Raw genomic sequence first — 18271 nt, 5'->3', positions numbered from 1 at the left:
CAAGTGCATTATTGTTGGTAGAGGTCCCTCTGAAGGCTTACCGGTCTGGACCTTGTATAGTGTGTGCCAGTGTGGTTGCTATGGGAAGGTAGGAAGATATGGTAGCAATTCACCATGCTGATGAATTCATGTAGGCCTTTCACGGTGGTCGGTGTTTGACAGCGGCAATTTTGCTCTGAAGTTGAATGTAAGCCAGGGACTGAAAACTCGAGACCCAGAAATACAAACTTGAACACACAGAAAATGCAGTTTTATGAATACATAATCAGGCCGTTGTCTTTCAGGAGCTGCAGACTGCAACACGTGGTTTTGGTGTTCCTTTTTGCTTTAGGAATATATCAGGATGTCGTCAACATCGACAGCACAGAAAGGTGGTCACTGAATATCTGATACATCATCTGTTTTATGTGCCGCAGCTGCTCAATACAGAGGTAGGGTAGTTGGACACGAACACGCCGAACGGCGTAATGATGGCGGTCTTGGCAATGTCATATGGATTTACGGGGACGTGGAAGCACCCCTTTGGTCGGTCCAGCTTGGAGAAGACTTTGCTGGGACGTGAGGTTTGCTCAATGGGTGCTCCCCATTTTTTTCCTGCAGTATTCTTTTATCCAGTTGGAGAGAAAACAAATATGGTAATTTATTCAGGAAATACATTTATAGGGTGGCATTATGGTGAACTGGTTAGCACGTCTGCCTCAGACTACAGAGGTCCAGGGTTCGAATCCAGACTCAGGCCTTCTGTGTGGAGTTTGTATGTTCTCCCCATGGCTGTGTGGGTTTTCTCCGGATACTCCGATTTCCTCCCACATTCCAAAAACATGCATGGTAGGTTGATTGGGCACTTTAAATTGTCCCCAAGCTTTGAGACAGTTCCAGCACACTCGTGACGATACACGTTTCGGATTATGGCTGGATGGATGGAAAATGGATTCATACATTTTTAAGCCTTAGTGTAACAAATGAAATTTACATATGTCCGACATGAAAGTTATTTAAAGTTTCACCAAAATTACATTGCATTTTTTGAGGAGTTTTGAGGAGTGAGATCTGTGCCTCAAACAGGGGGCCGTGAGCATCTTGGTGAGGTGGCAGGGCCTCCCCTGCTTTGCCTGTAGCGACGGGTCTGATTCCAACTCAAGACAAGCTTTGCAATTTGCAATAATGTAGTTTTTCTGAATGTTTTTTTATAACTTATCCCCACCTAAAAATGAAATTCAATCTCCTATATCTATGTCCTATATCTTTAGCCTCTACCTCCTCCTCACGGTTACAATGGAAGGTGGTCTCACTTTGCTCTCCCAACTGTGAGCTCATCAAAGGGATAGTCAAGGTTATACGTTTTGGATACAAAGATTATAGAGACCGGATTTTGCTGGTTCGGATTATTTTGGCAGACGAAAGATGATGGACCTGCCGGACCAGAGACCAAGACTAGTGAGAAGGCAGCTGGTGTCAGAAAGGGAAATAGGGACAGAAAATAGGCTTAGATGGAAAACAATGACACGCCGTGGCAACCGCTAAAGGGACAGGCCAAAAGAAAAAGATGATAGCTCGTCTATTAAATGGGTTATAGAGTACACTGAATATGTTTTTCTAGGCTCATTTGTTAGAATATTTACTTCCTTATTAAAAGAGAGCTGCACTAAAATCACAGGTTACATGACGATAGCAAACGTCTCAGACAAATCACAGGTTTATATCAGGACTGGCATGTGGAGATTGTGATGCCATACAAAAATCTACCAGCAGGTGTCATATGCAAGCAGTTAAAGTTGAGTCCGTAACCTCTGCGTGGAAATCTCAAATTGCCCGTGAGAGTTAAACAAAACACATTGAAGTCCTTGAATTTTCGTTGGATGAAAATAAACAAACATTTGATCTGTTTGTAAGCATTGCCTGCGACTCGCCTGTTAAATGCTTTCATTGTGGATGCACTTCCTCAGAAATACGAAGGACGGGAGTGCTAAAGTTGGAGGAACATGGAGCTAAATTTGGGGTGGCCAGGTGACTTATCTTCTTGCCACTCTCTCCTCCGGGTCCCTTTTCCAGAGAGGACTCCAGTGAATCGGGGCCGTGCTGTAGCTTGTTGGGTTGCAGCGGAGGCACCAGGCCATGCAGGAGGCTGTTACCCAGAGTGGAGTTGCATCGAGCCAGGTTATCAGTTAGGTGCTGCAGATATACCTCATCGAGCTTTTTCTCCAGAAGTCCATTCAGCAATGAGTCAGACATGGGCTCTGACTGTGAGGTGGGCAGACCCAAGCTAGTGCTCATCCCGTCACCCATAACCAGATAGCCCTGATCTGGAAGTGAGCAGAGAGGCGCTTGAAGTAAACGCTGTTGTTCTGCACACTCTGACTGGGTCAAAGCGTAAGACTGAGTGTGAAGTTCTTGCTGAGTGGCGCTGGTTCTAAAAGGGCTGAATGAGATGAGGCCAGAGTCAGCCACCTGGAGATCAGGATAATGTTCCAGGAGGCTACAAGCGCCTAGGCAGAGTGTGGGTTCCGTTTCAACGGTCTGAACAGGTGAACACCTGGGGATGAAAAGGCCTGTGGGAGCTGGAGGTACTACTCGCAATCCGTGACACACTCTGGAGCCAGGATCCTCTCGGTCTAGACCTAAAAAATGAAATACACACGATAGACATACAATTTTAAAACATGAGTTTTGTGCAATGCCGTGTAATCAGTCCTTCACAATTCCTCTTTCACGGTGCAGTCACAAGTTGATTGATAAAAATGCTGCTCACCTCTTTTTTGAAGATCTGTCTGAGGAGTTATCGAGCTCGTCTGCAACTTGCTCCCCATCGAAACAAAAGCATCGTTGTTGTTGTCCTCTTTGTAACGCAACAAACTCAAAAAACCTTCTCCCAGCATGACTCACGATTAATCTTGTCGTTTTATGTTTTAAATGTCCTTTTGCTTGCTTGTCGTTAGCGGCAAAGGGAAACTGTGACTGTGGATACAAATGTGGCAATCTATTGGCCTGCGTCACTTCTCCAACAGAGAATTGGCCCCTCCACCCACTCAGCTTACTTCCTTTATTAAAAGGGAAGTCAACTCCAAAATGTTCTTGACAAGAATATGTGCTATGTGCCTCCACTAGTCTCAGCACGGCATTTTGATGAATATTGTTTTTGTGGAATATGAGTTAAGTAGTAAAATCCACCTGTTTCACAGCCACTTGCTGTCAACTGAAAATTAAGTCAAGTCAAGTCAAGTCAACAGTATTTATAGAGCACTTTCAAACAGCCATTGCTGCATACAAAGTGCTGTACATGGAGCGATTTAACATACAGAATAAACAGTAAGACGAAATGGTAATAAAGGTAATAAAGGGTAATAAATTAAGTCACAATGGCTCCGATTTCAGGTAACAACCTATCACGACTCACCTATTTTTTTGAAATTGAGCCGTGATTGGTTCTTACGTCCTCTCCGTGAGCCGTCACCTTACCGTGGTGGAGGGGTTTGTGTGTCCCAATGATCCTAGGAGCTAAGTTGTCTGGGGCTTTATGCCCCTGGCAGGGTCACCCATGGCAAACAGGTCCGAGGTGAGGGACCAGACAAAGCACGACTCACAAAAGCCCCTTATGAAAAATAAAACCGATGGTACTCAGTTTCCCTTGCCCGGACGCGGGTCACCGGGGCCCCCCTCTGGAGCCAGGCCTGGAGGTGGGGCTCGTTGGCGAGCGCCTGGTGGCCGGGCCTACACCCATGGGGCCCGGCCGGGCTCAGCCCGAAGAGACAACGTGGGTCCCCCTTCTCATGGTCTCACCACCCGTGGGAGGGGTCAAAGGGGTCGGGTGCAATGCGAGCTGGGCGGCAGCCAAAGGCGGGGACCCTGGCGGTCCGATCCTCGGCTGCAGAAGCTAGCTCTTGGGACATGGAATGTCACCTCTCTGGCAGGGAAGGAGCCCGAGCTGGTGTGTGAGGCAGAGAAGTTCCGACTGGATATAGTCGGACTTGCCTCCACACAGCCTAGGTTCTGGTACCAGTCCTCTCGAGAGGGGTTGGACTCTCTTTCATTCTGGAGTTGCTCACAGTGAGAGGCGCAGAGCAGGTGTGGGCATACTTATTGCCCCCCGGCTCAGTGCCTGTACATTGGGGTTCACACCGGTGGACGAGAGGGTTGCATCTCTCCGCCTGCGGGTGGGGGGACGGGTCCTGACTGTTGTTTGTGCATATGCACCAAACAGCAGCTCAGTATACCCACCCTTTTTGGAGTCCTTGGAGGGTGTGCTGGAGAGTACTCCTGCTGGGGACTCCCTTGTTCTACTGGGGGACTTCAATGCTCACGTGGGCAATGACAGTGAGACCTGGAGGGGCGTGATTGGGAGGAACGGCCCCCCCGATCAGAACTCGAGTGGTGTTTTGTTATTGGACTTCTGTGCTCGTCACGGACTGTCCATAACGAACACCTTGTTCAAACATAAGGGTGTCCACATGTGCACTTGGCACCAGGACACCCTAGGCCGTAGTTCGATGATCGACCTTGTGGTCGTGTCATCGGATTTGCGGCCGCATGTTCTGGACACTCGGGTGAAGAGAGGGGCGGAGCTGTCAACTGATCACCACCTGGTGGTGAGTAGGCTCCGATGGTGGGGGAAGATGCCGGTCCGTCCTGGCAGACCCAAACGTGTTGTGAGGGTTTGTTGGGAGCGTCTGGCGGAATCCCCTGTCAGAAGGAGTTTCAACTCCCACCTCCGACAGAGCTTTTCCCATGTTCCGGGGGAGACGGGGGACATTGAGTCCGAGTGGACCATGTTCCGTGCCTCTATTGTTGAGGTGGTTGGTGCCTGTCGTGGCGGCAACCCTCGTACTCGCTGGTGGACACCAGCAGTAAGGGATGCCGTCAAGCTGAAGAAGGAGTCTTATCGAGCCTTTATGGCCTGTGGGACCCCAGAGGCAGCTGACGGGTACCGACTGGCCAAGCGGAACGCAGCTTCGGTGGTCGCCGAGGCCAAAACCTGAGCGTGGGAAGAGTTCGGTGAGGCCATGGAAGCCGACTTCCGGACGGCTTCGAGGAAATTCTGGTCCACCATCCGACGTCTCAGGAGGGGGAAGCAGTGCACCACTAACACTGTGTACAGTGAGGATGGGGCGCTGCTGACTTCGACTCGGGACGTTGTGAACCAGTGGGCAGAGTACTTCGAAGACCTCCTCAACTCCACCAACATGCCTTCCTTGGAGGAAGCAGAGCCTGGGGACTCTGAGGTGGGCTCTCCTATCTCTGTGGTTGAAGTCACCGATGTGGTTAAAAAGCTCCTCGGTGGCAAGGCCCCAGGGGTGGATGAGATCCGCCCAGAGTTCCTCAAGGTTCTGGATGTTGTGGGGCTGTCCTGGTTGACACGCCTCTGCAAAATCGCGTGGTCAACGGGGAGAGTGCCTCTGGATTGGCAGACCGGGGTGGTAGTCCCTCTTTTTAAAAAGGGGGACCGGAGGGTGTGTTCCAACTACCGAGGGATCACACTCCTCAGCCTCCCTGGTAAGGTCTATTCAGGGGTGCTGGAGAGGAGGGTCCGTCAGGAAGTCGAGCCTCAGATTGAGGAGGAGCAGTGTGGTTTTCGTCCCGGCCGTGGAACAGTGGACCAGCTCTACACCCTTAGCAGGGTTCTCGAAGGTATGTGGGAATTCGCCCAACCAGTCTACATGTGTTTTGTGGACTTGGAGAAGGCGTTTGACCGTGTCCCTCGGGGAGTTCTGTGGGGGGTGCTTCGTGGGTATGGTGTACCGAACCCCCTGATACGGGCTGTTCGGTCACTATACCACCGATGTCAGAGTTTGGTTCGCATTGCCGGCAGTAAGTCGGAATCGTTTCCAGTGGGGGTAGGACTCCGCCAAGGCTGCCCTTTGTCGCCGATTCTGTTCATAACCTTTATGGACAGAATCTCTAGGCGCAGCCGAAGCGTTGAGGGGGTCCGTTTTGGGGGCCTCAGTATTACATCCCTGCTTTTTGCAGATGATGTGGTGCTGTTGGCTCCTTTAAACAGGGCTCTCCAACTCTCACTGGAGCGTTTCGCAGCCGAGTGTGAAGCGGTTGGGATGAAAATCAGCACCTCCAAATCTGAAACCATGGTCCTCAGTCGGAAAAGGGTGGAGTGCCCCCTCCGGGTCGGGGGGGAGATCTTGCCCCAAGTGGAGGAGTTTAAGTATCTTGGGGTCTTGTTCACGAGTGAGGGCAGGAGGGAGCGAGAGATCGACAGGCGGATCGGTGCAGCGTCTGCTGTGATGCGGACGTTGTATCGGTCTGTCGTGGTGAAGAAGGAGCTGAGCCAAAGGGCGAAGCTCTCAATTTACCGGTCGATCTACGTTCCAACCCTCATCTATGGTCACGAGCTATGGGTCGTGACCGAAAGAACGAGATCCCGGATACAAGCGGCCGAAATGAGTTTTCTCCGCAGGGTGTCCGGGCTCTCCCTTAGAGATAAGGTGAGAAGCTCGGTCATCCGGGAGGGGCTCAGAGTCGAGCCACTTCTCCTCCACATCGAGAGGAGCCAGATGAGGTGGCTTGGGCATCTGATTCGGATGCCTCCTGAGCGCCTCCCTGGTGAGGTGTTCCGGGCATGTCCCACCGGGAGGAGACCCCAAGGAAGACCCAGGACACGCTGGAGAGACTATGTCACCCAGCTGGCCTGGGAACGTCTCGGGATCCCCCGGGGAGAGCTGGAAGAAGTAGCTAGGGAGAGGGACGTCTGGGCTTCCCTGCTAAAGCTGTTGCCCCCGCGACCCGGTCCCGGATAAGCGGTAGAAGATGGATGGATGGTTGGATGGTTCTTACGTGAGCCTCGCGCAACTGTAATATCATTTTCAGTCGACAGCAAGTGGCAAAATGCAAATACTGTAGACTAAACACGGCATTCTGACGAATGTTTGTGGAATATGGTTTATGTGTTTGTGGAATATGAGTTAAAATAGTAACATCGAACTGGTTTTGTCCATCTCGGGGAGCGGGGAGGGAGGGAGGGGGGCATTTCGCTACTTGCTGTCGACTGAAAATGACATGACAGTTGCGCGAGGCTCAGTTAAGGACCAATAATAATCATCATCATCATCATAATATTGACCTGAGAACCTTGACCTCAACCCCATAAAGCACTTTGGAAATGACCTAGAAGTGAGTGGCAGATCGTCTACAAATTTTCAAAATTAAAAATCAACAATTGACACATTGAAGTATGTCTTGTCCTTTATCAAACCCATTCGGAAGACGAAGATACGGGTTTGTAGTTTCGCATTTTAATGTAGGTTAGGGAAGATAACTAACATCCTCTAACATAATACAAAACAGGAGGCTTACATAATAACTGTTCCACTCATCAAAAATAAAATAAAAAAAATAAAAAAGCAAACGACATCACACCTGGCGCTTCCTGAAGTCTCATTGTTGAACATATATTCTCACATTAGAAAAAGTTCGCTGTTAAAACATCTTAAAGACAGTTTGAAGGAAAGGTACAAAAAGCATAAAACCATGGGATTGGGCTGCTCCTACAGAAGGTGCTGTATTTTTGGGAATAACAGAACAAACATGAGCACAAAATGAAATGTTTTCCGTATTTCAAGGAGATTTAAGACCTTCTAATAATCAATGTTGTCATGATGAGTCTGACTTGCACATTATGTTGTGCACAAGGATGTCTAGATTAGAATACTACATTGCACAACTTTTAATCATGCTAAATGGATGACTCACTTGACATATGACCGATGGGCTTGCGGGTTGAGAGTTTAAGGTCGCTTGAGGAAGCACTGCAGAGTCGTGATAAGCAGAACATGGTTTTGCTTTTGCTGTACCTCATTTCACAATAACTAACAAGGCACAATCATGAAAGAATTATAAAAACCTGAAAAATTAAGAGTAACGTTTTTCATGTATATATATTCAACGTATTCCTGGTCAGGTTGGGTCTGGTTTTCAAGCAGAAAAGGGGAATGCTACTGTTGTGCTTTCTTCAGCTGAGCCTCAGCCTCCTACAAAGAAAGGAAGGACAGATTGTGAAATATTGATAACGATTGTGTGTTACATTATATCACGCGCTACATGAAAGGGGTATGGTAACTAACTGGCACACTTTCATGCATTTGTTGTTAAGATGGAAGGGAGGTAGGTGCCAGTGTGCAGCAGAGAGAAAGAAGCACATGAGTCATGCTTGGGTGACATGTGAGAAAACGTGGAATCAAATTATTTTCTTAATGGTAATCACAGTCTTGTTTGACGACTGAGGACAAGAGAGAAGAATGCAAAGCATTTTTGATGGCTGACTGTAATTTTACCTTTGAGCCAGGGGGAGCAGTAAGACCCAGAAATGCATAAACAGCGTTGTCCTCTCTGGCATCGAAGAAGGCCTCGTAGTTCTGAGAACCAATGATGAAAGAGAAGGAAAGATGTTAGCGATAGCGAGCTAGCTTTTTCTGTCTAGCTAACTAGTTAGACAGACAGAGATATTTGTCCACTTTAACGTGGGTGACAATAATTCAATGCATTTGTTTCTATCCCACCCCGCAATATTTGTCTTCATTAAATATCTGTGGTGGTAGAGGGTTCCCTGTGGTTGGACGAGAGTCCTCCGGGACGTTCTCCCGCATCCACTTCCGGTTGACCTCATTGGCTGCGATGTCACACTCCTCAAAACCGATCTTATTGGCTGCCAGAAAGCCCATCACGTCCTGCTGCTGCTTTTTAATCTGTGGGTGGGTGGAGGGACATTTTAGAGTGTGAAAGAAGAAGGGAAGTGGTGGGTTGGTCATGTGTCTCCTGCGAAGAGCAATTTGAGGAAACAGAAATTGTTTGGTTTCACCAAATGCTTATGGGTCTGAAAAAACAACAACAATTCACACTTCCACACTTGTGAGACAGACAACACAGGAAAAACTCTTCACTGTGTGAAAAAGAAGGGTTACACTAAATTGACAAAGCACAACATTTTGGATTAAACCATCAGTAAATTGCTCAAGCAGCCAAACTGAAACATTTGACATTCTACGGAAGCTGTCCGTAGCTTTCAATTTGGATTTAAAATATTTAAGTATGCCAGTTCCTTGAGAATTAAGTCATTCAGCAGTAGATTCAAGGCGAAGCCTTTATGGACAAAATAATCTCATCTCCGTCTTTAATACTTTGTTTTTTTGTTTTGTAAGCGGATTGCTTGAACTGTAATATACTTAAATCCTCACTAGGTTATTATAAGCGAAGACACGCTGCACTAATTACAAAAGCACAAAGGGTATTGTTTGAATATTGTTGTAATATGAAAAAATACAACTTTTATCATCTCCCCCTCAAAAAAAAAGGAAATAGATCTTGCTCTACTGAGCGTCATTCTTGTGTTTATTTTATGCACTTGCATATTGAAATAGACGAGAAAATCAAGAAGTACAATACATTCTGGTTGCTTACAACAATGCATTTAAAGTTTGAAGGAAAGGAAAATTGCAATACGTGGCATATTTTCCACCACTATTTACACCAGATTTACACTGGATGCTAAGCACTCATTTTGAGAGAATAAGCAGGTCCTTCAGCCATTCTGTTGATTTGGAAAGTCGGTGTTTTGACTGTGTTTTAGCCCTGCCTCTTACAGTACATAGATGTGTGTTTGAGTGCATTGTCCAATAGGGCCTTGGTGGCTGCATGCAAGAGGGAGGATGGCCCTACAAGGCCAGACGGAAACAAAAGCTCCTCTGGGTCTTGAGAGGAGGTAACTAGTCAAACACGAGCCAAATAAGGCCTGCTGCAAGTCGACATATGCAAACACGCACACGCAACACACAACACACAACACACACATTATTTCTCTCACCCTCAATTGCATAGGAACATTCACCTGGTGGAATGTTAACCGATATCATAGCAAAGTATGAGTACAGACACAGGCGTGGACGAGACCAGACAGATTACTTAGTCACAGTCAAGTCAAGTCAAGCTTTATTGTCAAATATGCTCGAGGTGCAACATACAGCACAGATGAAATTACTTTCCTCTCTCAACCACAGTGCAAATACATTATTTAACTTTTTGATGCGTGCTCTTGGAGCACAAACCAATACCCAAATCAAGTTTATCTTGACATATACTGACATGAATAATTGGGGATGAAGAATCCCAGGATCTGTGATCTCCTGGTGAACTTTACATCAGGTTACATGGAGGTCCGCTTGCAAGTTGTTATAAATACTTTATCTCATCAGTTTCATGTCGAGGACTGACTATGTTCAGAAAAAAAAGCCACTGTAACTTTATGCACAGCTGGAACATTTCATTCAGTGATTCTTTTGTATTGATGTAGCCTGCTAACCACAAAACTGCGACTGATGATTAAGTCACTTCTTTTTAATCAAATAAGCCCACTATCACTTTTGCACACCTAAAAAAGTTGTGTTGCATATTTCTGTATAATTTAAGATGTGTATCAGATCCAAATGAAAGAAAAAAATGAAATGTTGATGGGTTGGCTTATATTAATCCATCAACGACAAAACCAAAGGCATACAGCAGCAAGAAATTTTTGGGGGGGAATTCACAATATCGCTAGATAGCTATGCATATAACACTGAGAATGGTCCTCTGGAAAAGTAGTACACACCTTGTATTGTTTGTCTAGAAAGGTATCATGAGTTTCTAATCCCCACAGAATCAAGACTGCTGATGCAAGTCATTCCGCACATGCCGCCACATTTTTCGATAAAGCCTTCAACAGTCTTGGGGAATGTGCCTGGATTCAGAGAAGAATTATAAATACATTAATGTAGAAGAATCTACGGCACGGTGCCTGACTGGTTAACACATCGACCTCACGGTGTAGAGGTCGTGGGTTCTGCTCCGGCCTTCCTGTGTGGAGTTTGCATGTTCTGCCCGGGACTGTGGATTTTCTCCAGGTACTCCGGTTTCCTCCCACATTTACCAATCAAGGATACATTCACCAATCTGACCTTGACCTTCACCTGCTGCAACTTAAATCAGTTCTCGTCAGAAGTACTCGATTTCATTCACAAGGTAACTTAATGTGGTTCACACAGACTAAGACACAACACATTCAAGCATTTACAAACACAACAGAAAAACCAAAAGTAGCTTTCAAAAATTATTGAGGCTGCCTTTAACCCTTCTACTCCACAAGACGTACTTGTACGTCTTTTTAAAATTAGGCCCCGCCTACCAAGGACGCACTTATACGTCTAAGTCTTTTTTTTGCGTCATAGAGAGGAGGAGGGTCTGATGCAATCTGCAAAAGAGAATAAGCCGTTTGCATTGTAAATCGTGTAAAAAAGCGACCAGTAGGTGGCAGTGGTGCCTCATATGCTTGAAATGCATGTTTTTACAAAACGCTCTTTTTCTCAGTTTTTTGCCCAGGAATCGGCATTTTCATGAAACCATTTTGTAATGCCGATTGCTGAGGAATGGAAAAAAATCTTTTTTCTGCTGAAGATATTCCAAACTTTACTGTGGTAGGCTCCATGTTTGTATAGCATGAGAACCAAATATTCTGTGGGCATTGCAAGATCAGTCAAAATCCAGTAAAACGCTGGGATTGAGGGGGTTGCTCTAGTGAAAATGGCTGGGATTGAATGAGTTAAACTCCTCATGTTGAGAAAATCTTTTCACTTAATACTCACTAATGCACTGAGCTGGGGGTGGAGATGGTGAGCAAAAACAGAACAGCGTGTTTGTACACAAATACAATATAATTGCGTAGAGCAGTAAAGTTCTTGTACTTTTTCTTTCTGACATCTGACATCCAACTCAAAACAACATGACAATATACAAGATTTAGTATACAGTTTTCCAGGCCATGTTTTGGTTTAAAGCCTCAAGAGACGATTCTTTGAGTTCCAAATGACATCATTAACAGCAGCGTTATCTTCACCGACATGTGATGGTTGTGTTGTTAAGGAAGTGAAATTAGATTCAGGGCCGATCGATCCTTAAAAAAAGGTCAGTCATTAACAGCAGCTAAACGCAACAGCAGGGATCGATTAGATTACCGTAACTGTAGCACATGCTCAGAACGATCGCCCACAATACAGATGAGGCTGAGGGTCAACTTATATTTAACTCAAATACAAGACAGAAAGGTTAAATTTCTTTCGACCGTTCTTCACAGACAAATTCAAATGCTTAGAGCAGGCGTGTCCAAAGTCCGGCCCGCGGGCCAAATCCGGCCCGCGGTCGAATTTTATCCGGCCCTCGGCCCCTGTCATAAAATCAGTGCCGTCTGGCCCGCAGGTTGGGCGCAATGGAACACGTGTTGCATTGACTGAGGTCTCGTAGACTGGTGAGTGATGTTTCCTAGAGTACTGCTTCCCTCTAGTGGCTAAATGAGTAATAGCATTCACTAAATGAGTAATAGCATTTAGACACTAGAGGGCATCACCCACGAGTTAACAAGACATCACTCCGTGTTTATATTGACTGATATGTCATATTTCAAATGATCCTTGCATTTGTGGATATGTATGGTGATCCATTTTATGTTTCAAATCAATCAATTTGCACTCAGGAGACTTCTGTTTAAGAAAAAGTCAAGTGAATAAGCAGTTGCACGTGATATACCTGTTTCAAATGAACCAAAAGAAATTCTTAAGATTGTTGAAATTAAAATAAAAATGGAAATGTGAAACAGACTGGCTTACTAAAATTTGTTGAACAATATTGTTGTTCAATGTAAAGAATGTCAGCCAAGGTCGGCCCCCCGACATTTTACCACATAAAATCTGGCCCCCTTGGCAAAAAGTTTGGACACCCCTGGCTTAGAGGAACAAAAAAGATATCGATGTTTGTTTTCATAAGGCAGGAATCCCTCAAGTCAACCCACTGGATTTGCGTATGCAAAGGGGTCTGTGTGTAGTACAGTGATTATAGTTTTGCTGTGATTAAAGGAAATCTGATTTGTACTGAAAACCGAGACTTGCTACTGGTGTGACAGCCACGGTAGCTTCCTACACAAGCCTGAGCTCAGCATTACAACGCACTTTCAAAAGAATAGCTTTGGCTAGGCTCCCTCACTGCTGACCTATTACACAATGTCTGACCTACAAAGTCTGCGTAGAAAACTGGTATAAAACCATACAAACATTGCGGATATGTATGGCATATGTATCGTATCCACAGTTACAACCTTATCTCTGTGGTAATAAGGAAAATAAGTGTGGCTCAAGTTTGTACTAAGGCACTAAGCAATAAAGATATGGGGCAGGAGATTATTTAAAATCTCAATCAAACAATAATGCATCATGAGTCGTGTACCGTATCCAATGAAAAAACTTTAAAAGGACAAGGCTCACATCAGTCTTTTGAGAAATTCAGTGATTTCAACACTGTTCCAACTCCTTGTTGACTCAAACTCACTGTGGTGGGAAGATGATGTCACTTTACGGGGAGACCATCCTTTATCATGGATCAGGGATGATCAAATTCGTTCACCAATACATATGTACAGGTAACAGTCAACCTACACAAGCATGTGACTTATTGCCTGTTGTAGGAAAATCTCGATTTGAATTGTTGCTGCTGATGGAGGCTAAACCAGTAAGTAGGACGAGAGGGCAATTCAATTTTCACACAGGGCCAGGTAGCTTTGACATTTTTTCCCCCTCTGTGAATAAAAATCACCTTTTTAAAACTGCATTTTACATTCACAGTCAATGCCCGCATATTCACGGTTCAGCAATCACAGATTTGCACATATGGAAATGTTTTTTCAATTATTATTTTAAAAATATTTTTACTTTTTTTTTAACTTCTCCATTTTCACAATACTGCACTGGAGCTGCTCCACCAAATAAAAAAATAAAAAAACAAGTTTCTTTTTTTAAAAACCAAGCCCACCATTATTTGTGTCTCAATGATCCTCCAAGCGAAGTTGTTTGGAGTTTTATGCCCCTGGCACGGTCACCCATGGCATGAGGGACCAGACAAAGGACGGCTCACAGACTGCCTTTTGATAAGCAATATTGTTGGATTATATTTTCTTTTGCCCGGACGAGTGCCACAAGGGCCCCCCTGGAACCAGGCCTGTAGGTGGGGCTCGATAACGGGAGCCAGGTGGCTGGGCCTACCCCCTCTGGGCCTGGCCAGGCACAGCCCAAAAAGGCGATGTTGGTCTCCTTTCCCATGGGCGTACCACCTGAAGAAGGGGCTCCAGGGGTCAGGTGCACTGTGAGTTGGGTCGTAGCCAAAGCCTGGGACTCAGAAGCTGGCTCTAGGTACGTGGAATGTCACTCTCAAGTCAGGCCACTGGATGTGTAGGGAAGGAGACTGAGCTCCTTTGCAAGGCAGCAAAGTACCTACTACATATAGTCAGGCTCTGCTCCACACAAAGCTTGGGCTCTGGTACTAGTCTTTTTGAGAGTGGTTGGACTGTCTTCTAGTCTGGAGCTGGAGCATGTATGATGCCAAGCAGGTGTGGTTATACTTATTGCCCCCCCCCAGCAAGAATTTAGTCCACATGAATGCCCGCGCTCTCCCTTAGACAGTGGGTGAGAAGCTAAGTCATCCAGGAGGGACTCCGAGTCAAGCCTCTGTTGCACTGAGGGTGGCCAGACTAGGTGGCTCGGGCGCCTCTCTTGGTGAGGTGTTCCGGGCACATCAAACCTGGAGGATCCCCGAGGGTTGAAGCGGGACACATAAAAAGTAAACCATGCTGCACTTTTATTTGGTTCCAGTGCTGTAATTATGATGAGCATGGGTGTTGCAAATTTTTTGGGACATACTTAGCGACTTCTCTTACCCCTCTTGCAACTGTTTGAAGGGAAAAAAAAAGAGGAAATAGCGGCAACGCCAACTGTGGTCCTCATGTTGACAACATTCTTATTGATTGCCTGTTGAAGTGAAGACGTCGACTTGGACTTACTGTACATTCATTTAGGAGGTCCAACTACAACGAAAGGCTTATATGAGTTTGTGGTTGGTTGTCATAATGTCAGGGCACTTAAAAAATAGAGAGAAAATAATGCTCAATGTAGACAATTTTTTGTGAATGTTAAATATTGATATCCCGTTCATGTCATTTTAATAACTGCTCATAGTTTTATTTTTTAAATAAATGCTCATGACCATTTTCATTTCCGGATTATAAAAACATATAGCCTACCAAGTAACATTTTACTGAACCAATACAATTTTTATGCAAATACATTAAATAAATGGAACAATTGCATATTGTTGTTTTCCCCGGCAACCATTGTAGTTTTCTGTATGGCCTCTTTGGAAAATTCATTGCCCAACCTTTTTTTGGCTGACAAATTGCTGGGAAATTCATATTTTTGAAACTTTGTGTAACATCCTAAGATGCTGCCCAAAGGCCCAAGTCCTTCTGAGCCATATTAGTGGAACAGGAACTAGCGTTAGCTTAACTAGCAGCAGGGAGTCAGACGGCTTGGCAGTAAACAGCAGTGTGATGGATGATTGCAGTATCGGTTCGACAGGCAGCAAGGCTCCTTGTGAGGTTGACACCAGAGAATGCAGGGTGGTAAATGTCTTAAGATGATGCAGAGAAAGGTCGAGATAACCACTGCTGGTGCTTTTTTTTTCTAAAAAGTGTCACCTTATTTTACTCTGTTTTTTAAATGTGAAATATACCATATAATGCGATCTAAATTAAGCTGTCTTACCTGACCTTGCCAAATATCAGAGATTCACTGTAATGTGTTTATGTAATGATAACACAAGTGTTTTGTGTGTGTGTGTGATTTTGTTTTTAACGCGTTACCGTATTTGTGTTGTTTCGGCAGACACTGGTGTGGATTTTCCACTGATTGGTGATTTTAAATGACATTAAATTTGCATTGACCAGGTGGATTTACGCTGGACTCGCATATCTTCTTAGAAAATGTCCAATTCCAATAGGAAGACATTCTTGTTTTCCTATCTTGTTTTTACTCTGCCATGATGCATATCCAAGTTGTGCCACTTGAAAAAAACTAAAACAGAATCACTTGAACAAAAGTATTAGAGTGTACTTTTGGCTCAGTGCTTCTCTGACAGTGTTAGCATTAACATCTTTGTAAAAAAGAGACTGTTAAAGCTTTATAATTAGACCGTATTAGATTGTGCATGTCGTGTCTAATGAAGTGGCCATAAGTAGAACTTTACAGGTGACCATTAAACACAAGTAGACAAACTATAATTTTGTGGTCTTGGAAAATGTCCTTCCTCAGATTTCTGCAGATAAATAATGTGAACTATCTCTTTAGCTCACACTAAAAACAGAGAGGTCCTTGTGGTTAAGCTGTTTTCTCGATGAGCAAACGTCAACCGTGCTACATGACAAAATAAAGTTTTTATTGCATGAAGCTGGGACTTGGCGACGACAGAAAGTTGGTGCTTGCCATTTGGCTGTTTCAAATATTTTTCTTTTATTGTATCCTCTAAACAGGGCTGATTTCCCATCAAATATTCAGTAATGACTAGGAAAAGACTATGAGGCTGTAATGTGAACTGATATACCAGACCAAGCTTGTAATGACACATTTATCGGGCGAGGTTGCTCCAGATTCCTAAAGGAGATCAGAATCAAGGCTGATTTAGCCTGTGTCTCTGAGTTGTTGACTGGTTCTGTTCTTTTAAACCACCGCAGAGTCTTTACGAATCATTTACTGGAAGTGCAATAAAGCCATTTCAGCGCTGCCAGCTGAAAAGAGGGTCTGTGTAACTGAATTGAGTGCTGAGTGAAAGTACATCATCTTGAGGTGATGTAAGCATCATGACAAGGGCATGTTAGTGCGGTAAACTGAAAAGATTAGAACATTGAATGACACTGACAGGTGCGAAGACAAAAGCTAAAGCATGCACTCGCTGGTCACATTAGGTACACCTAATCATCGTATTTGATCCTTTTATAAAGATAATACAGGAATGTCCTGTTTTATGACACTGTCTGAAAGGTACTACTAATTGAACAACATTGCGATTGTTCTGCTTGAAGTTTCTGATGGCAATAAAGTGCAAGGCATCACAGTGACAGGTAGTTAATTCTCATATGTTAGCCTGTGGTGTTCCTAAATTAGCTAGCCAAAACAATTGCAACATGTCTCAGTATGATGCAGAGCACTTCTATGACTGCAATTACAACACATATAGTCTACGTAAGACCTCTGTGGTAGTGTTAATCAAACATAAGCATTTGGGAAATGCAGGGTTTGATACAGCTCTTATTTTAAATTGCCCATGTGGGCGTGTGCTAGTTTTATTCAGAGGCTCGACCCAAGATTGCTTAATGCAAAAAAATATGTTTCACTCTGAAACCAGACATCCAAAATGTCTTAAACTGCATTCTGCAGCTGCACTTCTACTTCTGGAGAATTGCATCACCGTCATTCCTTTCCACTCGAGATGAAATTGGCACGACTGAAACTAAACACCCCTACAGCAAATTTAAACCATTCCAAGCAGAGAATGTGCAGCAAATGTTTGGCAACCCGAGCATTTCCTGTGTTCAAGCCTGGTTTAAGCAGCCATCACTCAGTAAACACAATAACCAATAGCACCACAGTTGTGTGTTGTAAGTCGGACTCCTACGACAACTCTTTTGTAACACAGCTAAAATATCCAATACAAGAGGACGGCCCGCGTCGCAGGAGTCAGACGTTTCTATACAGATATATATTCTGAGTTCACTCAAAGTTCAGCTGCCCTCCGACTGGCGTTTTGAGGGCAGGGATGCTGCAAATACCCACACAATAAAGAAGTAACATTCTCTCATCACTTACCGAAGTGGAGCCAGAGGAGGACGCGATGTACACTTTGATCACCATGGTCAATCCCGGATGCAGTTCGTTTGCTGCACTGGCTCTTTTGGGTATTGTTGCCGGTGTTGGGGGGGACGACTTAATTCTCAGATTTGATCCACCGTTGCAGACTGACTGTGTGCACAAACACTCTTACTCTTCTGCACTGGATGTGGATGGAGCTTTGCATTGCTCCACCGCCTCTCTTGGCCTCCCCGCCCCTTTCAGTTGCTCTCGAGAGATTCTGGGCAATGAGAAGTGCACGAGCTCGAGTCGCAGGGAGACACGTAACCGCAGAAAGGCAAATAAAAGGTGGCGAGACTATGCTTCGGGTGTCTGGCTGGACAATTTATGTCGGCGCCACCTTATTGTTCTCTTCGCGCTACAACACATGCACGCGACACTTGTATGTGTCCGAGCAACAACAATAACAGCCACGGAAAATGGCGAATGGATGAGTTGCAATGCATGGTACACGCCGCGAATGATTTTTTTGTGTGCAGCAGGCAGCAGTGGGAGGCGAGGGCATCCATGTTCAAGAGACG

At 45.0% G+C, this 18271-nt stretch overlaps 2 protein-coding genes across 2 annotated transcripts; both read right to left on the bottom strand.

Moving 5' to 3' along the window:
* Positions 1-1602: 1602 nt before the first annotated feature.
* si:dkey-237j10.2 (uncharacterized protein LOC568721 homolog) lies at positions 1603-3004 on the bottom strand. The gene is made up of 2 exons (XM_052058275.1): positions 2750-3004; positions 1603-2618 (listed from the first exon to the last, which is right to left on the bottom strand). Exons 1-2 carry the CDS (start codon positions 2874-2876, stop codon positions 1924-1926), a joined length of 822 nt encoding a protein of 273 aa, XP_051914235.1. The 5' UTR covers positions 2877-3004; the 3' UTR covers positions 1603-1923.
* Positions 3005-7222: 4218 nt separating this feature from the next.
* sh3bgrl (SH3 domain binding glutamate-rich protein like) lies at positions 7223-17982 on the bottom strand. Its single transcript, XM_052058461.1, has 4 exons — positions 17709-17982; positions 8502-8687; positions 8277-8357; positions 7223-7973 (listed from the first exon to the last, which is right to left on the bottom strand). The coding sequence occupies exons 1-4, from the start codon at positions 17751-17753 to the stop codon at positions 7938-7940; spliced, it is 348 nt and encodes a 115-aa protein (XP_051914421.1). The 5' UTR covers positions 17754-17982; the 3' UTR covers positions 7223-7937.
* Positions 17983-18271: the final 289 nt, after the last annotated feature.

The sequence above is a fragment of the Hippocampus zosterae genome, chromosome 1, assembly GCF_025434085.1.
Source record: "Hippocampus zosterae strain Florida chromosome 1, ASM2543408v3, whole genome shotgun sequence".
Classification (NCBI taxonomy): Eukaryota; Metazoa; Chordata; class Actinopteri; order Syngnathiformes; family Syngnathidae; genus Hippocampus; species Hippocampus zosterae.
This window is presented reverse-complemented; position numbering and strand designations above follow the sequence as displayed.

Excerpts from the sequence above, each read along its gene's own strand:
- si:dkey-237j10.2 (XM_052058275.1), bottom strand. The coding sequence starts at position 2,876 with ATGCTGGGAGAAGGTTTTTTGAGTTTGTTGCGTTACAAAGAGGACAAC. Across the intron at positions 2,619-2,749 it reads GACAGATCTTCAAAAAAGAG|GTCTAGACCGAGAGGATCCT; the intron begins GTGAGCAGCATT and ends TTCATTTTTTAG.
- sh3bgrl (XM_052058461.1), bottom strand. The coding sequence starts at position 17,753 with ATGGTGATCAAAGTGTACATCGCGTCCTCCTCTGGCTCCACTTCG. Across the intron at positions 8,688-17,708 it reads CCTCCTCTGGCTCCACTTCG|ATTAAAAAGCAGCAGCAGGA; the intron begins GTAAGTGATGAG and ends ACCCACCCACAG. Across the intron at positions 7,974-8,276 it reads CTGCTCCCCCTGGCTCAAAG|GAGGCTGAGGCTCAGCTGAA; the intron begins GTAAAATTACAG and ends CTTTCTTTGTAG.